The 15907-nt window shown below is 34.9% G+C and overlaps 1 protein-coding gene across 3 annotated transcripts in view; it reads left to right on the top strand.

The window, feature by feature from the left end:
* EXOC6B (exocyst complex component 6B) overlaps positions 1 to 15907 on the top strand; it is a 620952-nt gene that overhangs the window by 315270 nt on the left and 289775 nt on the right. For all 3 annotated transcript variants that reach the window (XM_041757049.1, XM_041757048.1, XM_041757050.1), the window contains 5 exons: positions 124 to 195; positions 885 to 982; positions 2467 to 2572; positions 3448 to 3557; positions 13861 to 13972. In XM_041757049.1, the coding sequence (XP_041612983.1) occupies positions 124 to 195; positions 885 to 982; positions 2467 to 2572; positions 3448 to 3557; positions 13861 to 13972 (498 nt within the window). The remainder of the gene's footprint in view (positions 1 to 123; positions 196 to 884; positions 983 to 2466; positions 2573 to 3447; positions 3558 to 13860; positions 13973 to 15907) is intronic.

Raw genomic sequence — 15907 nt, 5'->3', positions numbered from 1 at the left:
CTGGTGTTAACCTTTTTGGAGAGACTTCACAAGTGAAGCATTAAACAATTAAATAATTCAAAATTTAGTTGTATTTTAATAATTAAAATGTTTTTTTTTCTCATTGTCTTTTATTTCCTTTAGTCTTACTGCTCTGATCCAAACCTTGTGTTAGATCTGAAGAACCTCATTGTGCTTTTTGCTGACACTCTGCAGGTTTGTGCTTCTGTTTACATAGACTTATCTACAGGAGTATTCATCGGCTCTAGATCTTTTCGTTGTTTACCCAAGCTTGAATAAATGCCTTTTAGTTTTTAGTTGTGTTTCTTCTTTTCCTTGAGCTAGATCTTTTTTTTTTTTACAGCATTTCCTGTCATCATCTTGACCAATTCATATTCTCATAAAGACTTCTAGTCACCCCCCCTTTTTTTGGGGGGGGGCTTAGAGCAAGTCAATTAATTGTACCACTCATTACCTTAGTTTTTAAAAATGTCCTTAATTCAGATATAGTACCTGAGTGATTTTGGAGTTTTTTAACTACTATTTGAATAACAAACGATTATTGATTTGAACCATGTATCACATCTGATAGAATATCACTAGAAGTGGGTAGCATTTCAAATTTCTCTCCCTACTTGTGCAGTATGCTAAGGGTACAGATGGAATTGTAGGGAGAACTTAGCTGACATTATCCCTGGTATTGATTTTAATTTTCATCTTTGTATTTTTTTCTGACTGGCTTAAATATTTTGGTATGTATCTTTTAATTTTAGACATTAGGTGCAAGTGAAACATGCTACCGTCATTTAAATTGAATGATGATATATTTCATTGCCTGATTTCTCTCATGTTGCTAATAAAAAAATCACCTTCTAAAATGAAGTTATTTTAAAACTTTGTTTCAGGTGTATGGTTTTCCTGTAAATCAGCTTTTTGACATGCTGTTAGAAATCAGAGATCAGTATAGTGAGACTCTGCTAAAGAAGTGGGCAGGTATCTTCAGGTGAGAAATTATTTGTAGTCGTGTGGGGTTTGTGTATGTGCACAGTGCTGGTGTATATACACATGTGTTTATACATAAGGCTTCTCAGATATGATAAGCAACAAGTATGTGTGGTTTATATATTCTAGCTATGATCCAGGTTACGATTTAGAATTCAAGCAAATTATAGAGATGTTCCAAATAAAGTTCCCAAGATGTCTGATCTCAGTGTATTATGTTTACTGTGGAAGAGTCCCCAGGCTCCATTTTGGCTCTCCCCCCAACCCTCGAATAAATATCACATACCTTAGTTCATACCATCCAGATTATACTGTGTCTTCTTAATGTATATTTTGGCTTTCTCTTTGAGGATCATGCCTAGGCTATAGCTCAGTTATAGGGTAGTAGCTTTTGAGCCCCTTTGAATAATTTAGGCTTTTTTGGAACCATTTTGAGGACTTACTCATGTGATTCCTCAAATTCTTCCTTCTCTACATACAAAGAAGAGGCCTATTACATTCCAGTGTTTGAGACATATTATTTAAATAGTTATTGCATCATACATCATGTATACAATCATATGAGAGTTACCTTATTACACCTTGCATTAACAAATATCTCCTTGGACTGTTTTCCTGGCATATGACCCATGTCAGATCCCTTGAGTTTCTTCTCCTTTTGAATCTTTATTCTTTTACTTAAAGTGATCTTCCTGTTTATTGCAAGGCCTTGTCCCCAGATCAGTTTATCCAGTTTCCAAATTCTTCTAGCTTTAAGATCCTACATTTTCCCTTTAACCTTACTAATGGTACAGCTATATTTAAGGGAAGATGATGTCTATAGGGACCTTAAAAATTAATAACATCATATATTCATAGTCTCAAGAGTGTCTGATCTGATACCTTCAGTAAATTTGGTTCTGATTTTGATAGTATGGTCTCTGCATTTTAGAGAGCCTCCAGTCTAGCTAAGGAGCCAGTTCCTATGGATGAAGTTCACTCTTAATACAGAACAGTAGATGAAGTAAATTAATAGAGTTTGGACTTATTATAGAAGTTACTTTTCCTCATCTACCAATTTTGAAAGTTAGAATAGATGTCTAGTATAGAATTAAAGAGCATAATCAAATATATTTTCTTCAAAAGCAAATGAGAAAACAAAATCCTTTTGTCTTTCCCACACACATCCTTTTGTTGTTTGCTACTCATTTGCCTTATGGCTTCTCCATATTGCTATGAAATTTTGTCTCATATCTAAATCTCAGATATTATGATATCATGTTCATACTTGTGTTCCCTTTGTTTCAGACTGTAGTTTTCTTCCTGTCTTCTGTTAAGGTGTTTGTCCCTGAAACAAATAGCTTCATTATAGGAGGAATAGACTAGGGACTGGAAGTCATTTGTTTGGTGGTTATATATATGCAACCGTTTGAGTTTACCTGAAAATTACTTGTAATCACTATGTGATTAACCAGTCCACCCTTCCTTCCTTCCTTTTCTTTCTAGAAACATACTTGATTCTGACAACTACAGCCCTATACCAGTAACAAGTGAAGAAATGTATAAAAAGGTGGTAGGACAATTCCCATTCCAAGATACAGAACTGGAAAAGGTAAGGAATACTATCAAATAAAATTCTGTTTGCTTTGGCATCCTATAAATTTTTCACTTCATCAGTTTCATTAAAGGCATTACCTCCAACTCAATACGTTTAAACTCTAAAACACCTTCAGAGAATAATTTTGGGGCTAAGAAGAATAGAAGTTCCTGCTTTGAGAATCAGTAGATGACCTGAGGGCCCTTTCAACTTTGAAGTGTTAGGAGTATTGCTGGGCATGTTCCAATTTTGTTTTACACTGTGAAATAATTGCTTTTATTATACTTTCAGGACATTTTTTTCCCCAAACATAAAGTTAAAATTATCCTGTGCTATATAATTCTAATGGTTTTGACAGTGTTTTGAATCATATATGTACTACCACAATAACAATACCAAAAGTTCCCTCATCCCCAAAAGTTCCCTCATGCTGCTCTTTTTTAATCAGTTCCTCCCAACACTAACCCCCAGCCTTTGGCAGCCAATCTGGTTGCTATCCATCTACTTTTGCCTTTTCAAGAATGCCATCTAAACAGAATCATACAGTAGGTAACCTTTAGAGGCTGGCTTTTTTCACTCAGCATGATGCTTTTTGAGATTCGTTTAAGTTGATGTATATAGCAATAATTCATTCCTTTTTATTGCTGAATATTTACCACAGTTTTTTTTTAGCCCTTTGAGTGTTAAAAGGCATTTGAATTATTATTTATTTAAATTTACATCTTCTTTGCAGTATCAGGAAACTTTTGGAAACACTTTCTTAAATTTAAGGTTGTTAAATAGACCGTTTGCCATGTGGAAGAAAATTCCTTTTGCATTTTGATTAATTTATAAGAATCTTCAACGTATGTTAGTTTGTGACTTACTTTCATTAATTCTTGCATTTACAGCAACCATTTCCCAAAAAGTTTCCTTTCTCTGAATTTGTGCCAAAAGTTTACAACCAAATTAAAGAATTTATCTATGCCTGCCTGAAATTTTCTGAAGATCTTCACCTAAGGTATGCTGTGAAACAGTGGAAATGCAACAGACATTGAGACTGTGACTCTTATGTGCATAAATATTCTGAAAATCTTTCCATTCTCCCTTCAGCTCTGAATTTGAAAGTCTTAATATTAGCCCTTCACAGCATGGCACCTGCTATATTTATGAATATAGTCATGGTAAAAGAGAAAGTTGGAAACCAGCAAATAATTTGTTTTTGTTTATATTACTTAGCTTATTCTCTATATTCATTATAGATTTGCATTTCAACACTTTTTGTTAGTGAGAATTCACTAGAAAACAGTGTATTAATTTTTACATTCTACTTGATAAAATTTTAAGGCCACTAGGGGAGTAACAAGTAAAATCCTTTGGAAACATCCTTCTTTCCAAATATTCTCTGGACTTGTTGAAATTATCCACATCTCCTTTAAGTTAAGTTACTTAACTAACATATACTGAGTCTATTTATGTGCCAGGTACATCCTACTTATTGGGAATGCAGAAGTAAAAGACACAGTTCTTTGCCCTCAGATATTGTCAGTATGTATTGAGGATATTAGGCATGAAAATATACCATGGAAAGTGTTGAAATATGGAGAATTTACTTGCAGAACACCTAGAAGACTAATTAGATCATCTTAAAGAATTTGGGGGGGAATAGTCATTATGATCATCTTTTTGATTGTCTTTTCTAAAAGATAATTGTCTTTTCTAGAACCCCCTTCTCTCATTCACCCAAGCCAAAAATGTAAGAATCATTTTAACTTCTTATTTTCTATTAGTATCTATTTTTATTAAAAACAAAGCTTCAAGCGTTGGTCTACATTTTTGTAAACAGTTTATAAATATATTAAAAATGGTAAAACTCAAAATAGTTATAACCTGCGAGGTACTAGATATACTCCATTTTTCAGAGGAAGAAAGTGAGCAGAGAGAGGTTAAGCTACTTTATCAAGGTCACACAAGAGTGCTTAAGCCAGGATTCAAATCTGGTCAGCATCAGCTTCAACAAAATGATTACTACCGTGTTCACAATTTTTACCCTTGGCTGCACAGTATTAGTATTTTACATGCATTATCTCAGATAGTTGTCACAATGTTGTGTTAATTATTCTTATTTAACAAATGAAGGCAATGATCATTTGTAAATTAGCCTCTCTAAACTAATTGGGGAGAAAATTGATGGTTGTATGTTTTTTATTTGCAACTCTTTTTTTTTTCTTCTTTAAAGTTCTCTTCCCAGTGTGACTGCTTTCATTGACATTGTAGTTATAATCGTCTTGGGCCACTTAAATAATCTCCCAATTGTTCTGAAATGTTTACTTTCTCAACCATCTGCCCTTTCTCCTCATTCTATATTATATGTTCCTTAGAGTAATTTTTCTAAAATCAGATCTTATCATTTAACTTTACTCAGCTTTCCAAGGATTCCTCACGGGTTACAGCATAAGGCTCAGTCTCTAGACTGACAGTTAACGATCTACCTCCTCTGCTCCTTGGCCTAGTCCTCCTTTACCTTTCCAGGTTCAGATCCCAGGCTAATTTCTGTGTCACTCCATGCTTCAGTCCTACCAACCTACTTACTGTGTTTTGATCCTAATATGCTATTTGATACTTGGCTTTCCTCATGATTCTGTCACTACCTGAAATCACCTTTTCCTTGTTGGTGCTCCTTAACTAGCTTCTTTTTTTTTTTTTTTTTTTAAGATTTTATTTATTTATTTATTCATAAGAGATGGAGAGAGAGAGGTAGACACATAGGCAGAGGGAGAAGCAGGCTCCCTGCAAGGAGCCTTATGTGGGTCTCAATCCCAGGACCCTGGGATCATGACTTGAGCCAAAGGCAGATGCTCAACCACTGAGCCACCTAGGTACCTCCTTTAACTAGCTTCTTACCATCCTTCCGGGTTCACTTTAAGCCTTTAATGAACGAAACCTTTATGATCACTTCCATCCCTAATGGAGTTGATCTGCTGACTCCTTTGTGCTCTTTCTGTACCTTGCAAATGCTGTCATCAAAGCTCCCCTTAGATTTTATTGCTCTACTTATATCTTTGCGTTTCTGTATGTGCTAGACGATAGGCTCCTCTGTTCATTTATTTACTGGTTTATTCACCTTCCATTATAGGAAATTTGTTATTGGTTAGCTGGTGCTTGGTAGTAAGGACATTAAGATGCTGAAAATTTAGTCAGTGTCACTAAGGAGTGTGTAATCTAACTGAGGAACTGAACAATTGGTGATATGCACTATGAGGGAGAGACATAGCAGCAGCATAGGAGCCAAAAATTGAGACAAATTAAGGATGTTAGAAAAGGTCTCTGGAAGGGTAGAAACATTTAATGTTTGTTCAGCACAACATTCCCTGTACCAGCTCAGTAAATTTATAACAAAAAGAAAAAATGAGTGAATGGAATGTATGGCATGCCAGGCAACTCTGAAAGTAAACATAATTGGAAAATAGTTTGAGTTACCTGTTTGATAATCATTCTTACTAAGTAAAAAAATGAAGCATGGGGTTCGTACAGTTAATTTCTTCTTTTCTCTGAAAATGAGATCATTTTCATAGAAATGGCCTCATAGAAATGAGATTATCTTTGGAGGATATAAACCAAAACTTTTTTTTACCCCTTGGGGTCCATGCTCTCCACCCTCACCAAATGACTTACTAACCGAGAATGGTCTCTAGGGTACTGTGAGGTATGTTACGGTATAGAAAATATTACAAGTGCATAGCATAGAGACTTTTTCTATCCTGTGTTGGAGGAAAGGTAATATGGTAAAGGGATAATGTGAGTAAATTTTTCAGAAGTCTTTTTCTTGCTTGAATATATTGAGCTTTTGCCTGAAAACTCCCTCTGTTATGTTTAACATTGACAAAAATAAATATTCATTTTAGGAAGATTTTATAGCTGCCTTTACTCTTTAGTTTACATTTACCTTATTTTTTAGTCTATATTTGCCTTGTAACCTGGAGTGACAGAGGCCACTTTAACAATCATAGCTGTCATGGGGGCAGATTATAATATGAGATATGAGAATAATATATACAAAAACAATTAGTTCTTTTAAACACAAGACTCTTAAAATGGGAAAAACTGGTGTATTGAGATTTTTATGAAGCTTTAAAGATAATTTTCTTGTAAATGAAAGTCTTATTTTTTTTCCTGTAAGACTTTTACCTTTTACATTTGATGATAAATGCTGAATAGCATTAGAAATATTGAAAAAAATATGTGAATTCTGAGGACAAAAAACTTTCTGTTTGAAAGAAAATTATTTTTTAAAGACAGCAAATAAATGGCATGTCTTTGGTAAAATAATGTTCTAGCATTTGCACTTGACTTAAAAAATAAGAATACACACAGTTTTTTATGTTTTTAAGTTGGATCTCTAAAGAATCTAGGAGATAGAGAACAGTTCAAAGAAGAAAAATTTTAAAAACTCAAAAATTTAAAACATAGTATAACCACTCTTTATATGTGAGAAATCCTTTTCTTTTACTCTTTATATGTGAATACATGTACCTGCATAAGGCTTTTTTTTTTAAAGCAAATTACTGTAAGATATTTCTGCTTCTATATATGATATAAGAAAGCTGGAAAGAATATTGTTTCCTCCCTAATAATGAAAAACATCACAAAATAAAACAGATAAACTACGAAATGAAAACTTTTATGGAACCCATCAGAGAGCTGAAGTTACAGGGTGACCAGCTACCCTGAAATTCAAAATGAGACTGGACCTTCTAAGAAGAGTGATGGGATGCACAGATTCCCTCACCTGTGCAGAGCAAGAAGAAAGGTAGAGATACCACACAAGTGAGAAAGAGGAGATCAAAGTCTCAATGGATTGCTAACACCTTAGTCGGAGCTAGCATGTTAGTACAGAACCTCTAGTTGTGAGTCCCAGATCCAGGAAGAAGTCACATTCACTCATCTGTTCTTTTCCATGGACCTTTACTGGGTGCTCTTGAGAAAAATTGGATGCTGAATAAGAGATCAGAGAGAACCATCCATGATGTTGCAGGTGTGGAGAAGGGGATCAGCCACTGCTATGAGGAGGTCATGAAGCCCCACCCCATGGTTAGAACTCTTCATTTATACCTATCACAAACTGCGGCACTGGGGTAGGGTAGCAAACTCTGTCTGCAGGGCACAGGAAAAGACCCATTGTTACAGCAGGAAGGACAAGAAAAAAAAGTTTCTGGCCCCTGGAAGAAGGGCAGAAAACAGTCCTGGGCCCAGGATCTTATATACTGGTACGATTAGATCTTCTAACACTGGGGGAAGGCAGAAAATTGTGGTAGGCCCCCTGCAGGCATAAAGTAGAGTTGGGCTGCCACTGAGCAGGGATCTTGAGCAAGCTCCACTTCTGAGCACCAGGCATACAGGGCCTCCCTGAGACTGAGGCTAGCCAGGACAACAGAGAAAGTTCATTGAGCTCTATTCATGGTTTAGCAATGACTAAATAGTCAGCAACCTATTATTGGTTGCTGGACAAGAATGTAGAGAAAGAGAGATCAGGTCTGTATTTTAGGCGTAGAGGTGTATAACTGAAACTGGTGGGTGGTGCAGGAACTTTCTGAAAAACCCTCTGGATCCCAGCACTCACACCAGCCCTACGTAATCAGTGGGAGAATTTGAAACCTGTGAAGTTCTGTAGGTAACGACGGCAACACCAAAACCCAAACCCAGTTCAATTCTTGTTTATATTCATGGCCCAATAGGAGGAGGGACATAGTCATTTCCAAGTATAAGTACTGTGACCTTAACCTCTACTGTTTTACATATGATATCCAAACTTCAATAAGAAATGGGAGACATTCAATAAAGCAATTAAAAACAACTCATTGTCAGGGGAAGATGAAATCAACAAAACCAGACTCTGAGGACCCAGATGATAGAACATTTAAAGTTAGAACTTTAAAATACTACATACATAAACAGATAGGGACTTTGGGGAGAAAGGTGGACATTTTTGGAAAGAGTCAAATGGAAATGCTTGATATAAGAAACTGTTTTAGAAATAAAGACTTCCTTTGAGAGCTCACCAGGGGACTTGACACAGCTGAGGGAAGAACTCAGGAAACTTGAAGATAGGTCAACGAAAGTTACCCAGATTGACACACAAAGAAAAAAAATGAGGTGAAAAAAATGAAGTGGCCAAAATCTGTGGGTCAGTTACAACAGTGTAACTGAGAGTTCAAGACAAAAATAAAGAGATCAGGGAAGGAGAAATATTTTAAGAGATAGATGATGGCTAAGTATATTTAATAAAAGAAATCAACCCAGAGACTTGAGATTTTGAGAAGCCTGTTAAGATAAACAACAAAACAGTTGTAACAACAACAAGCAAAGAAAAGCACTTAAACACATTGTATTCAAACAAGTGAAAATAAAAGGTAACATAATGCCCTGAAGGCATTTAGCAAAAAGAAGATGCTACAGCAGGTATAGTGAAAAGTGTTACAGCCTACTTCTCAGAAACTATGTAAGCCTGAGAGGATGGAGTGCCATACTTTAAGGACTCCGAAGAACCAATCAAGCAAGAATTCTATTGGCAGCAAAATAACTTTCAGAAACCATGCAAATTTTTATTTTAGCCAAAAAAAAAAGTTGAGATAATTCATTGCCAATGCACCTGTAGTGTTGGCATGAAATGAAAGGAAATTCTTTATATAAAAGGAATATATGGGATATTCCCCTCATTCTTCACCTCCCTAGCTGTTTCTTACTATGTATGTATCTGTGTGTGTGTATACTATTATAAGCCCTGTGGTTTATATTAATTTTGATTAGTTGAGATATTGTCTTTTCTCCCAGTATAATATCATCATTTTCTTTTTTATAATAAGTAATGTTTGTGCTTATGTTGAAATGTATATTCTCTTAGTTATCAGATATTCTTCACTTCCTTCCTTTTTAAGTCCATTAATGATTCTTGCCTGAATCAGTTTTTCATTCTGATAATTACTGAGTTATGATTTTTAATTAATTTATGGTTTCTTAATTGTGTTTTACTTAGCATTCTATTTTAAGGAGTCCTTCCCCATCTGCTTCCTTGCTGCCTATCGTCTGTCTCTTTGTTTGTCATCTACCTATCATCAGATGAGACTCATGGATTCTTAATTTACTTCATTCATTCCTTCACTATCTTTATTTATTTTGATGCTCCAACTGTCCCAGACATATGGCATGTGAGCCATTTCAAACTAGTTCCTATGCCTTATTGATGTATTCCTATCACGTTTTGGGACATTTCTTGCTTAATCACGGTATCATTGATTTATACAAGGAGCACTTCCTTTCAGTGTTGAGTGGTATCTTGAAAATATGATCTGGACATGTGTCTTTATTTTAAAATGCATCATTTTGAATCAACAAATGGTTGCATATTGGATTTTTTAAAAAAATTTTTAAATTTATTTATTTGAGAGAGAGAGAGAGAGCGAGCAAGTGCACAAGCAGAGAGAGTGGCAGAGGGAGAAGCAGATTCTCTGTTGAATAGGGAGCCTGATGTGGGGCTCAATTCCAGGACCCTGGGATCATGACCTGAGCCAAAGGCAGACGTTTAACTTACTGAGCCACCCAGGTGCCCCTGCATATTGATTTTTAATGTAATCTGCCTCATTGGACTGTTTATTCCATTACCTTAATGAATTTAGTGATACAGTTGGAATGAGGCCTGCTATTTTGCTACTATTTTTCTATTTGTCTCATTTGTTCTTTGCTCATTTTTTCCTGTTTTTCTTTCTTCTTGATTAGGTTTTTTTAGTATTATGATTTATTTTCCCTATTGGCTTTACCTGAGTATAACTTTTTGGTTATTTTAATTATTTGTTTGTGTGGTTGCTCTGGGGAATCACAGTGTACATTGTTAACTTATCATAGTTTATCCTGAATAATATTATTTCACTTTACATGTAATTTAAGAATCTTCAACAGTATAATTTGTCATCTCCTTTTTTTTTTGACATTGTTGGTATATATTGCATGTATATACCTCTTTTTAACCCTAAAATATATTGTTGTTTGTGCTTTGAAAATTTAATAGTATTTTAAAGTTCAAGAAAAAAATTACATTTATTTATTTTTGCCCACTACGTATGTTCCATTTTCAGGCCTTCTCGTTCTTTCCTACATATCTAGGTTACCCTTTGGTATCATCTTCCTGCTGCACTAAAAAATGTCCTTCAGCATTTCCTTTTAGTGTTATATCTGCTGGTATTGGATTTTCTTAGCTTTTAAAAATACTTCTAAAATAGTTTATTTTTTTTAAATTTTTAATTTTTTTTGAGAGTGGGGGAGGGGCAGAAAGAGAGAGAGAGAGAGAAAACCTTAAGCAAACTCCAAACCCAGTGTGGAGCCTGACACAGGGCTCCATCTCAAGACCCAAGGTCACAATCTGAGGCAGAATCAAGAGTCAGATGCTTAACCGACTGAGCCACCCCGGCACCCCTCTAAAATAGTTGCAAAATAATCTTTTTCATCTCTGTTTTCAAAAATATATTTCTGAGGCACAGAATTTTAGGTTGCTAGTCCTCCCTTTCTCCACATTTAAAGATTGCTTTCCACTATCTGTTTCCATTGTATTATGAAGAGAAATAAGCCATCATTCCTGTTGTTTTTCCTCTGAATGTATTGTCTTTTTGCAATGATTGTTTTAAAGATTTTCTTTTTGTCTTTGGACTTTACAGTTTGTGATATTCATAAGTATTGTTTTATTTATAATTAATTTTATGTGGAACATACTAAACCTCATGGATCTGTGGGTTGAAATATTTTATCATGTTTGGAGGTGATTTTGCCAAAATTTCTTTAAATATGTCTTCTTTCTCATTCTTTTTTTATCCTGCAACTCCTAGCTGCATTTGATGGATCATTCAGGTTTCATCATTACTTGAGTGAACTGAATGTCTCAATTTTAATTAGCTTCAAATTACTTCTGATTTCAAATGCTATTTCCAGAAGTCTTTTTGTCCTTAAGACCAACTCTGAAATTCCAAAGCTTTTATCCAGGAACTTATCTCTGATCTTAACGGGATTTGAACTGGGCTAGGTTTCAACATTAGTTAGTTTTTTCTTTCTTTTGGATTGCATTTCAGTAGCCCTGAATCCAAAACCCTTTGCAGAATTTGCAAGATCTCTTTCTGATTTCTTGCACTGCCTTCACCATTTCTTATGGAGCAGAACTCTTGTAGTGGAGAAATGTTGCGTCAGTTAGTTTATTTTTGTTTCGAGGCTTTCCTGGATTCAGAACTGTAATAGCAGCCCATGCAGTTAAAGGTTTGGCTGATTTCTCTTTATCTCAGCGAAGCCTTTCAGCCTCTGACTATTTCAGTCTTTTATCCTTTATCCATCTGTACCCAAATTAGGCAAATGGCCTCAGGTATGAAAGTGACTGCTACCCTTTCAAAGGCGTATCCTGGTGTGGTGTGCAATTTTGTTCAGTTAGGCATTTGTGTATATGTGTTAATCATACCTTGTTGACATCGAGGGAAAATACAACTTTTAATATTAGACCTAACTTTTTGGTTTTTATGAAAGTAATGTGGTCTTTCTTGATCTTCTATATCATATCCAAATGTGGAACTTCTGCTAGATCTTCTTAAACCATAATAGAGATACATAATCAGCACAGGGATGTCGTGAGAGTGATTAATATCAAGGACACCAGATTACTTTAGACACCTGTGTTAAGTATAGTTTATAGCAACCTATACTTATTTGTAGCTCATATTATAATTGACCTGATGTAATTATGAATTTAATATGTGAAGGCAGGAACCATGACCATTTTGTTCATTCATCATTTTGATCTCATTATTCCACCAACTCAATGCCTAACACCTCATATATTTGTGGAATGAAGTATTTCAGTTCAGTAATAATTTTGGTAAGGTTAGCCGTGGTCTAGAGGGTATTGGCCAATTAAATGTATCCTTACATGGACCCTGTGAAAATATTTTGATGTATCATTTTTTCTTGATTATGTTCTTGCATTCTGTAGTCTTGCTTGTTTTTAGTATTTTTCTATTTTCTACATAGCATGATAATGTAGCTTGTCTATGTATTTAGAATTATAAGATTTTTAATCTGACTATATGAAACCTCTGATTTTCTTCTCTAGAAAGAGAAATTGATGAGAAAAAATTTTGTGACTATTGTCCACAAGTAATAAATTTACAAGAACTCACAAATCTCTATTTACAGTTATTTCTTACTGTTTATAAACTTTACTTTTGTATTTCTACAAAGTAATTTTATCATTGAAGAGCTATTTGTCCTAAAAGGATATCTTTTTTTAGAAAGCCATCTTGGATGATGCTTTCAGGGGCTCATCAAGGATGTATAGGCTTAGAATTTAGGTTATTGGTACGGAACAATTGTCTTTTTTTTTTTTTTTAAACTTTGCATACAAAGATGTCTATTGAATCATTTTCTTTATTTTTAGTTTCCTTTAGTGTGTAGAAAATGTCATTATTGGGGCACCTGGCTGGCATGGTTGGGAGAGCATGTGACTCTTGATCTCAGAGTTGTGAGTTCTAGCCCCGTGTTAGAGGTAGAGTTTACTTAAGAAAACAACAACAACATATAATAAGGACTTAATAATGTCCATTGGAATAAAAATGAGTGAATAAATTTAAAAAAAAAGAAAAAAAGTCTTTATTGATAATTTTGGGGGTAGTAAGGATTATAAGACATTTATGCAGAATTAAACTGCTGGTCTAAAATACTTATTTTCGAATCAGAGCTAAGTAGACATTATACGAATGATGACAGGATAGGAACAGAGATATCTTTTCTTATGGGCCTTTATCAGCTAATTGTGCAGGAAACCAATAGAAAGACCATGTTGGAAAGTTATAAACAATAATCTGTGAAGGAACTTGGAAGTATAAGAGAAATAATGGTTTCAGGATAAGGAATCATTCTGGGAAACTCTTTATCTACCCTGAGAGATAGTACAGCATAGTGTTTAAATGTGGTCTTTAGAGCTAGATGGCCTGTGTTAAAATCCTTTTTTGTGGTGTGTACGTACTGTGTGACCTTGAACGAGTAACTTAAATTCTCTGTGTCTTCATTTCCTCATCTGCAAATTAGAATTAATAATAAAAGTAATTAGTATCATTAGTGTTAAATTTAAATCAATTTTAATATATTAAAGTACTTAGAATAATTTCTGGCACAAAATAAATGTTCTTTGCAGCCATTATTATTATTATTATTAATCATTATTAGAAGTACCACTGGCACCTTGTTTGCAATGTAATCCTGCTACCTAGTATGACTGACTCTTGAGAATTCTTTTTCAGCTCAACTGAAGTCGATGACATGATTCGCAAATCTACAAACCTGTTGCTAACCAGGACTCTGAGCAACTCCCTGCAGAATGTCATTAAAAGGAAGAATATTGGACTTACTGAGGTAAAGCTGCTCTTAATGGAGGCAGCCAAGGCAATATGTGAACAGATGTCCTAAGCTCTGGGTCCTGTTTGTGAGTTAACTATAACTTTCTATAAGGTCCATCACATTCTTCCTAATGGATTCCTAATGGTGAAAGTGCAAAACAAGTAATTTGTTTTGCTCTTTGGTCACCTTGGAGAAATCTATTACATTTTTGAGAAGTCACTTTCTCTCTCTCTTTCTTTCTCTCTCTCTATTTTCACCAGCTTAACTTGTTTTCTTTTCTGAAGATGCTGTGATAAATTTGTATTATTTGCCATCAGTTATATAAAAACAAAATTGTTGATTGTAGAATATAGACAACATTACGTTCCATCCAAATGAATGACAGTTCAAATACAACATACAATATGAAATCACATCTTGTCTGCATAAATCATTGATGCCAAAGATATTGGGACTTACAGTCCATGGTTAGTGTTAGACTCAGCTTTTGTTTCTGAGATACCTCCTGTATATGAATGGTAAATTACTCTTTATCAGAATGTGAGTCTGGGAATTTGGGATTGAGGAAATGTGAGAGAAAGGCAATCGTCACATTTCTGTGGAAGCTTACAGAATCTCACAAAGCGAGAAGGGATATTACACACATGTTGAGAACAGTAATTTGGCAAACTGAAGATTTGGCACGTTGGCGTAAAGTCCTAAAATTTAGAAAGATGTGAAGTTTCCTTTCTCTTGGAAACCCAGGATTGCATGGGAGCGTCAACCTGCCATTTTATGGAAATTATAGTGCCAAAAGTGAGAGCTTGGAGGAATTTTTTTCACAGGGAAAGGGAAAGGCTGTTGGCCATCTGTTTTACTTGCAGAGGTGGTGTAGTTTGAAAGTCAGTTGCTCTAGGAAAAATTGACATTTTCAGATATACACTGTCAAAGTTAATGGTGAAAGTAGGCAAATGGTTAATGATGCTGACTCATAGGTAAAGACAGCTGGAAGCCAGGTGAACATCTACTTCAGATTCTAGACTGTTTCTTTCCCTGTGTTAAGATTTTAAAATATTATAACGTGGAACTTTGGCAGTGTTTGAGTCCCATTTATAACAAACTTTTTTTTTATGGCTGAAAGTTACATTTGACATTATTTAGGACAGTTCCCTCATTTTGCAGAGCTTCCTCTCTGTTGCTTGGTAGAGAAACATTAGTATTATCTTTGTGTGTCCGAGAATAATAGGTTAACTTCTTTTCATCATCAGGAAAACTAAAGAAAAAGGAAAATGGAATGAAATGGAATGAGAAGTAGGAAGTCCTCCTGCTTTTGGTGTATTGTAGTGTTCTGCTTTTATGAATCCCAAGTAGGACAGGAAGTTGGTTATTTATTTTGTGAACTCTCCCTGTATTATAACTTGATAAGTTTTCTTAGGCCATTTGATTTGACAATCTCATAAAACATTTTAAAAAAGTAGTATAGCAGGCACATGGTGCGATAGAAACAGCTTTGGCCTCAGAACTGTCTTGAGTTTGGTTGTGGCTGTGCTGTTGATTTACTGTGACATCTGAAGAGAAAGACCGAACTTCTCAGTTCTTCAGTTTTCCGGACTCCGTTGTCCTTTAGGGCATATGCAGATCAGGTCAGGATTGGGAGAAGCAGTAGAAGCTTATCAATGACTAGATCATTGTTCTTGGCACTATTTCAGTGAATACTAAGTATTATTCCTAAGTTACTGAATCTTTCTAGGCAATAATGCACTTTCATTATCAATATCTTTGCATATGGCTGAAGGAACATCTGCATACATTTATTTATTTTGGCTATTATGGTGGTGTATGCGTGGATAGACAAATACAGACTCAGTGATTTTTATCAACAGCCAGTAAATCTTTGAATAACTATGTTGCTCACCTTGGAAGAGAAGACATTATATCCTCATATACAGGGAACTGAAGTGAGTTCCCATC

This window comes from Vulpes lagopus, chromosome 5 (assembly GCF_018345385.1).
Source record: "Vulpes lagopus strain Blue_001 chromosome 5, ASM1834538v1, whole genome shotgun sequence".
In the NCBI taxonomy this organism is placed as follows: domain Eukaryota; kingdom Metazoa; phylum Chordata; class Mammalia; order Carnivora; family Canidae; genus Vulpes; species Vulpes lagopus.
Note: the sequence above shows the minus strand (reverse complement) of the source record. Positions and strands in the feature narration are given on the sequence as shown.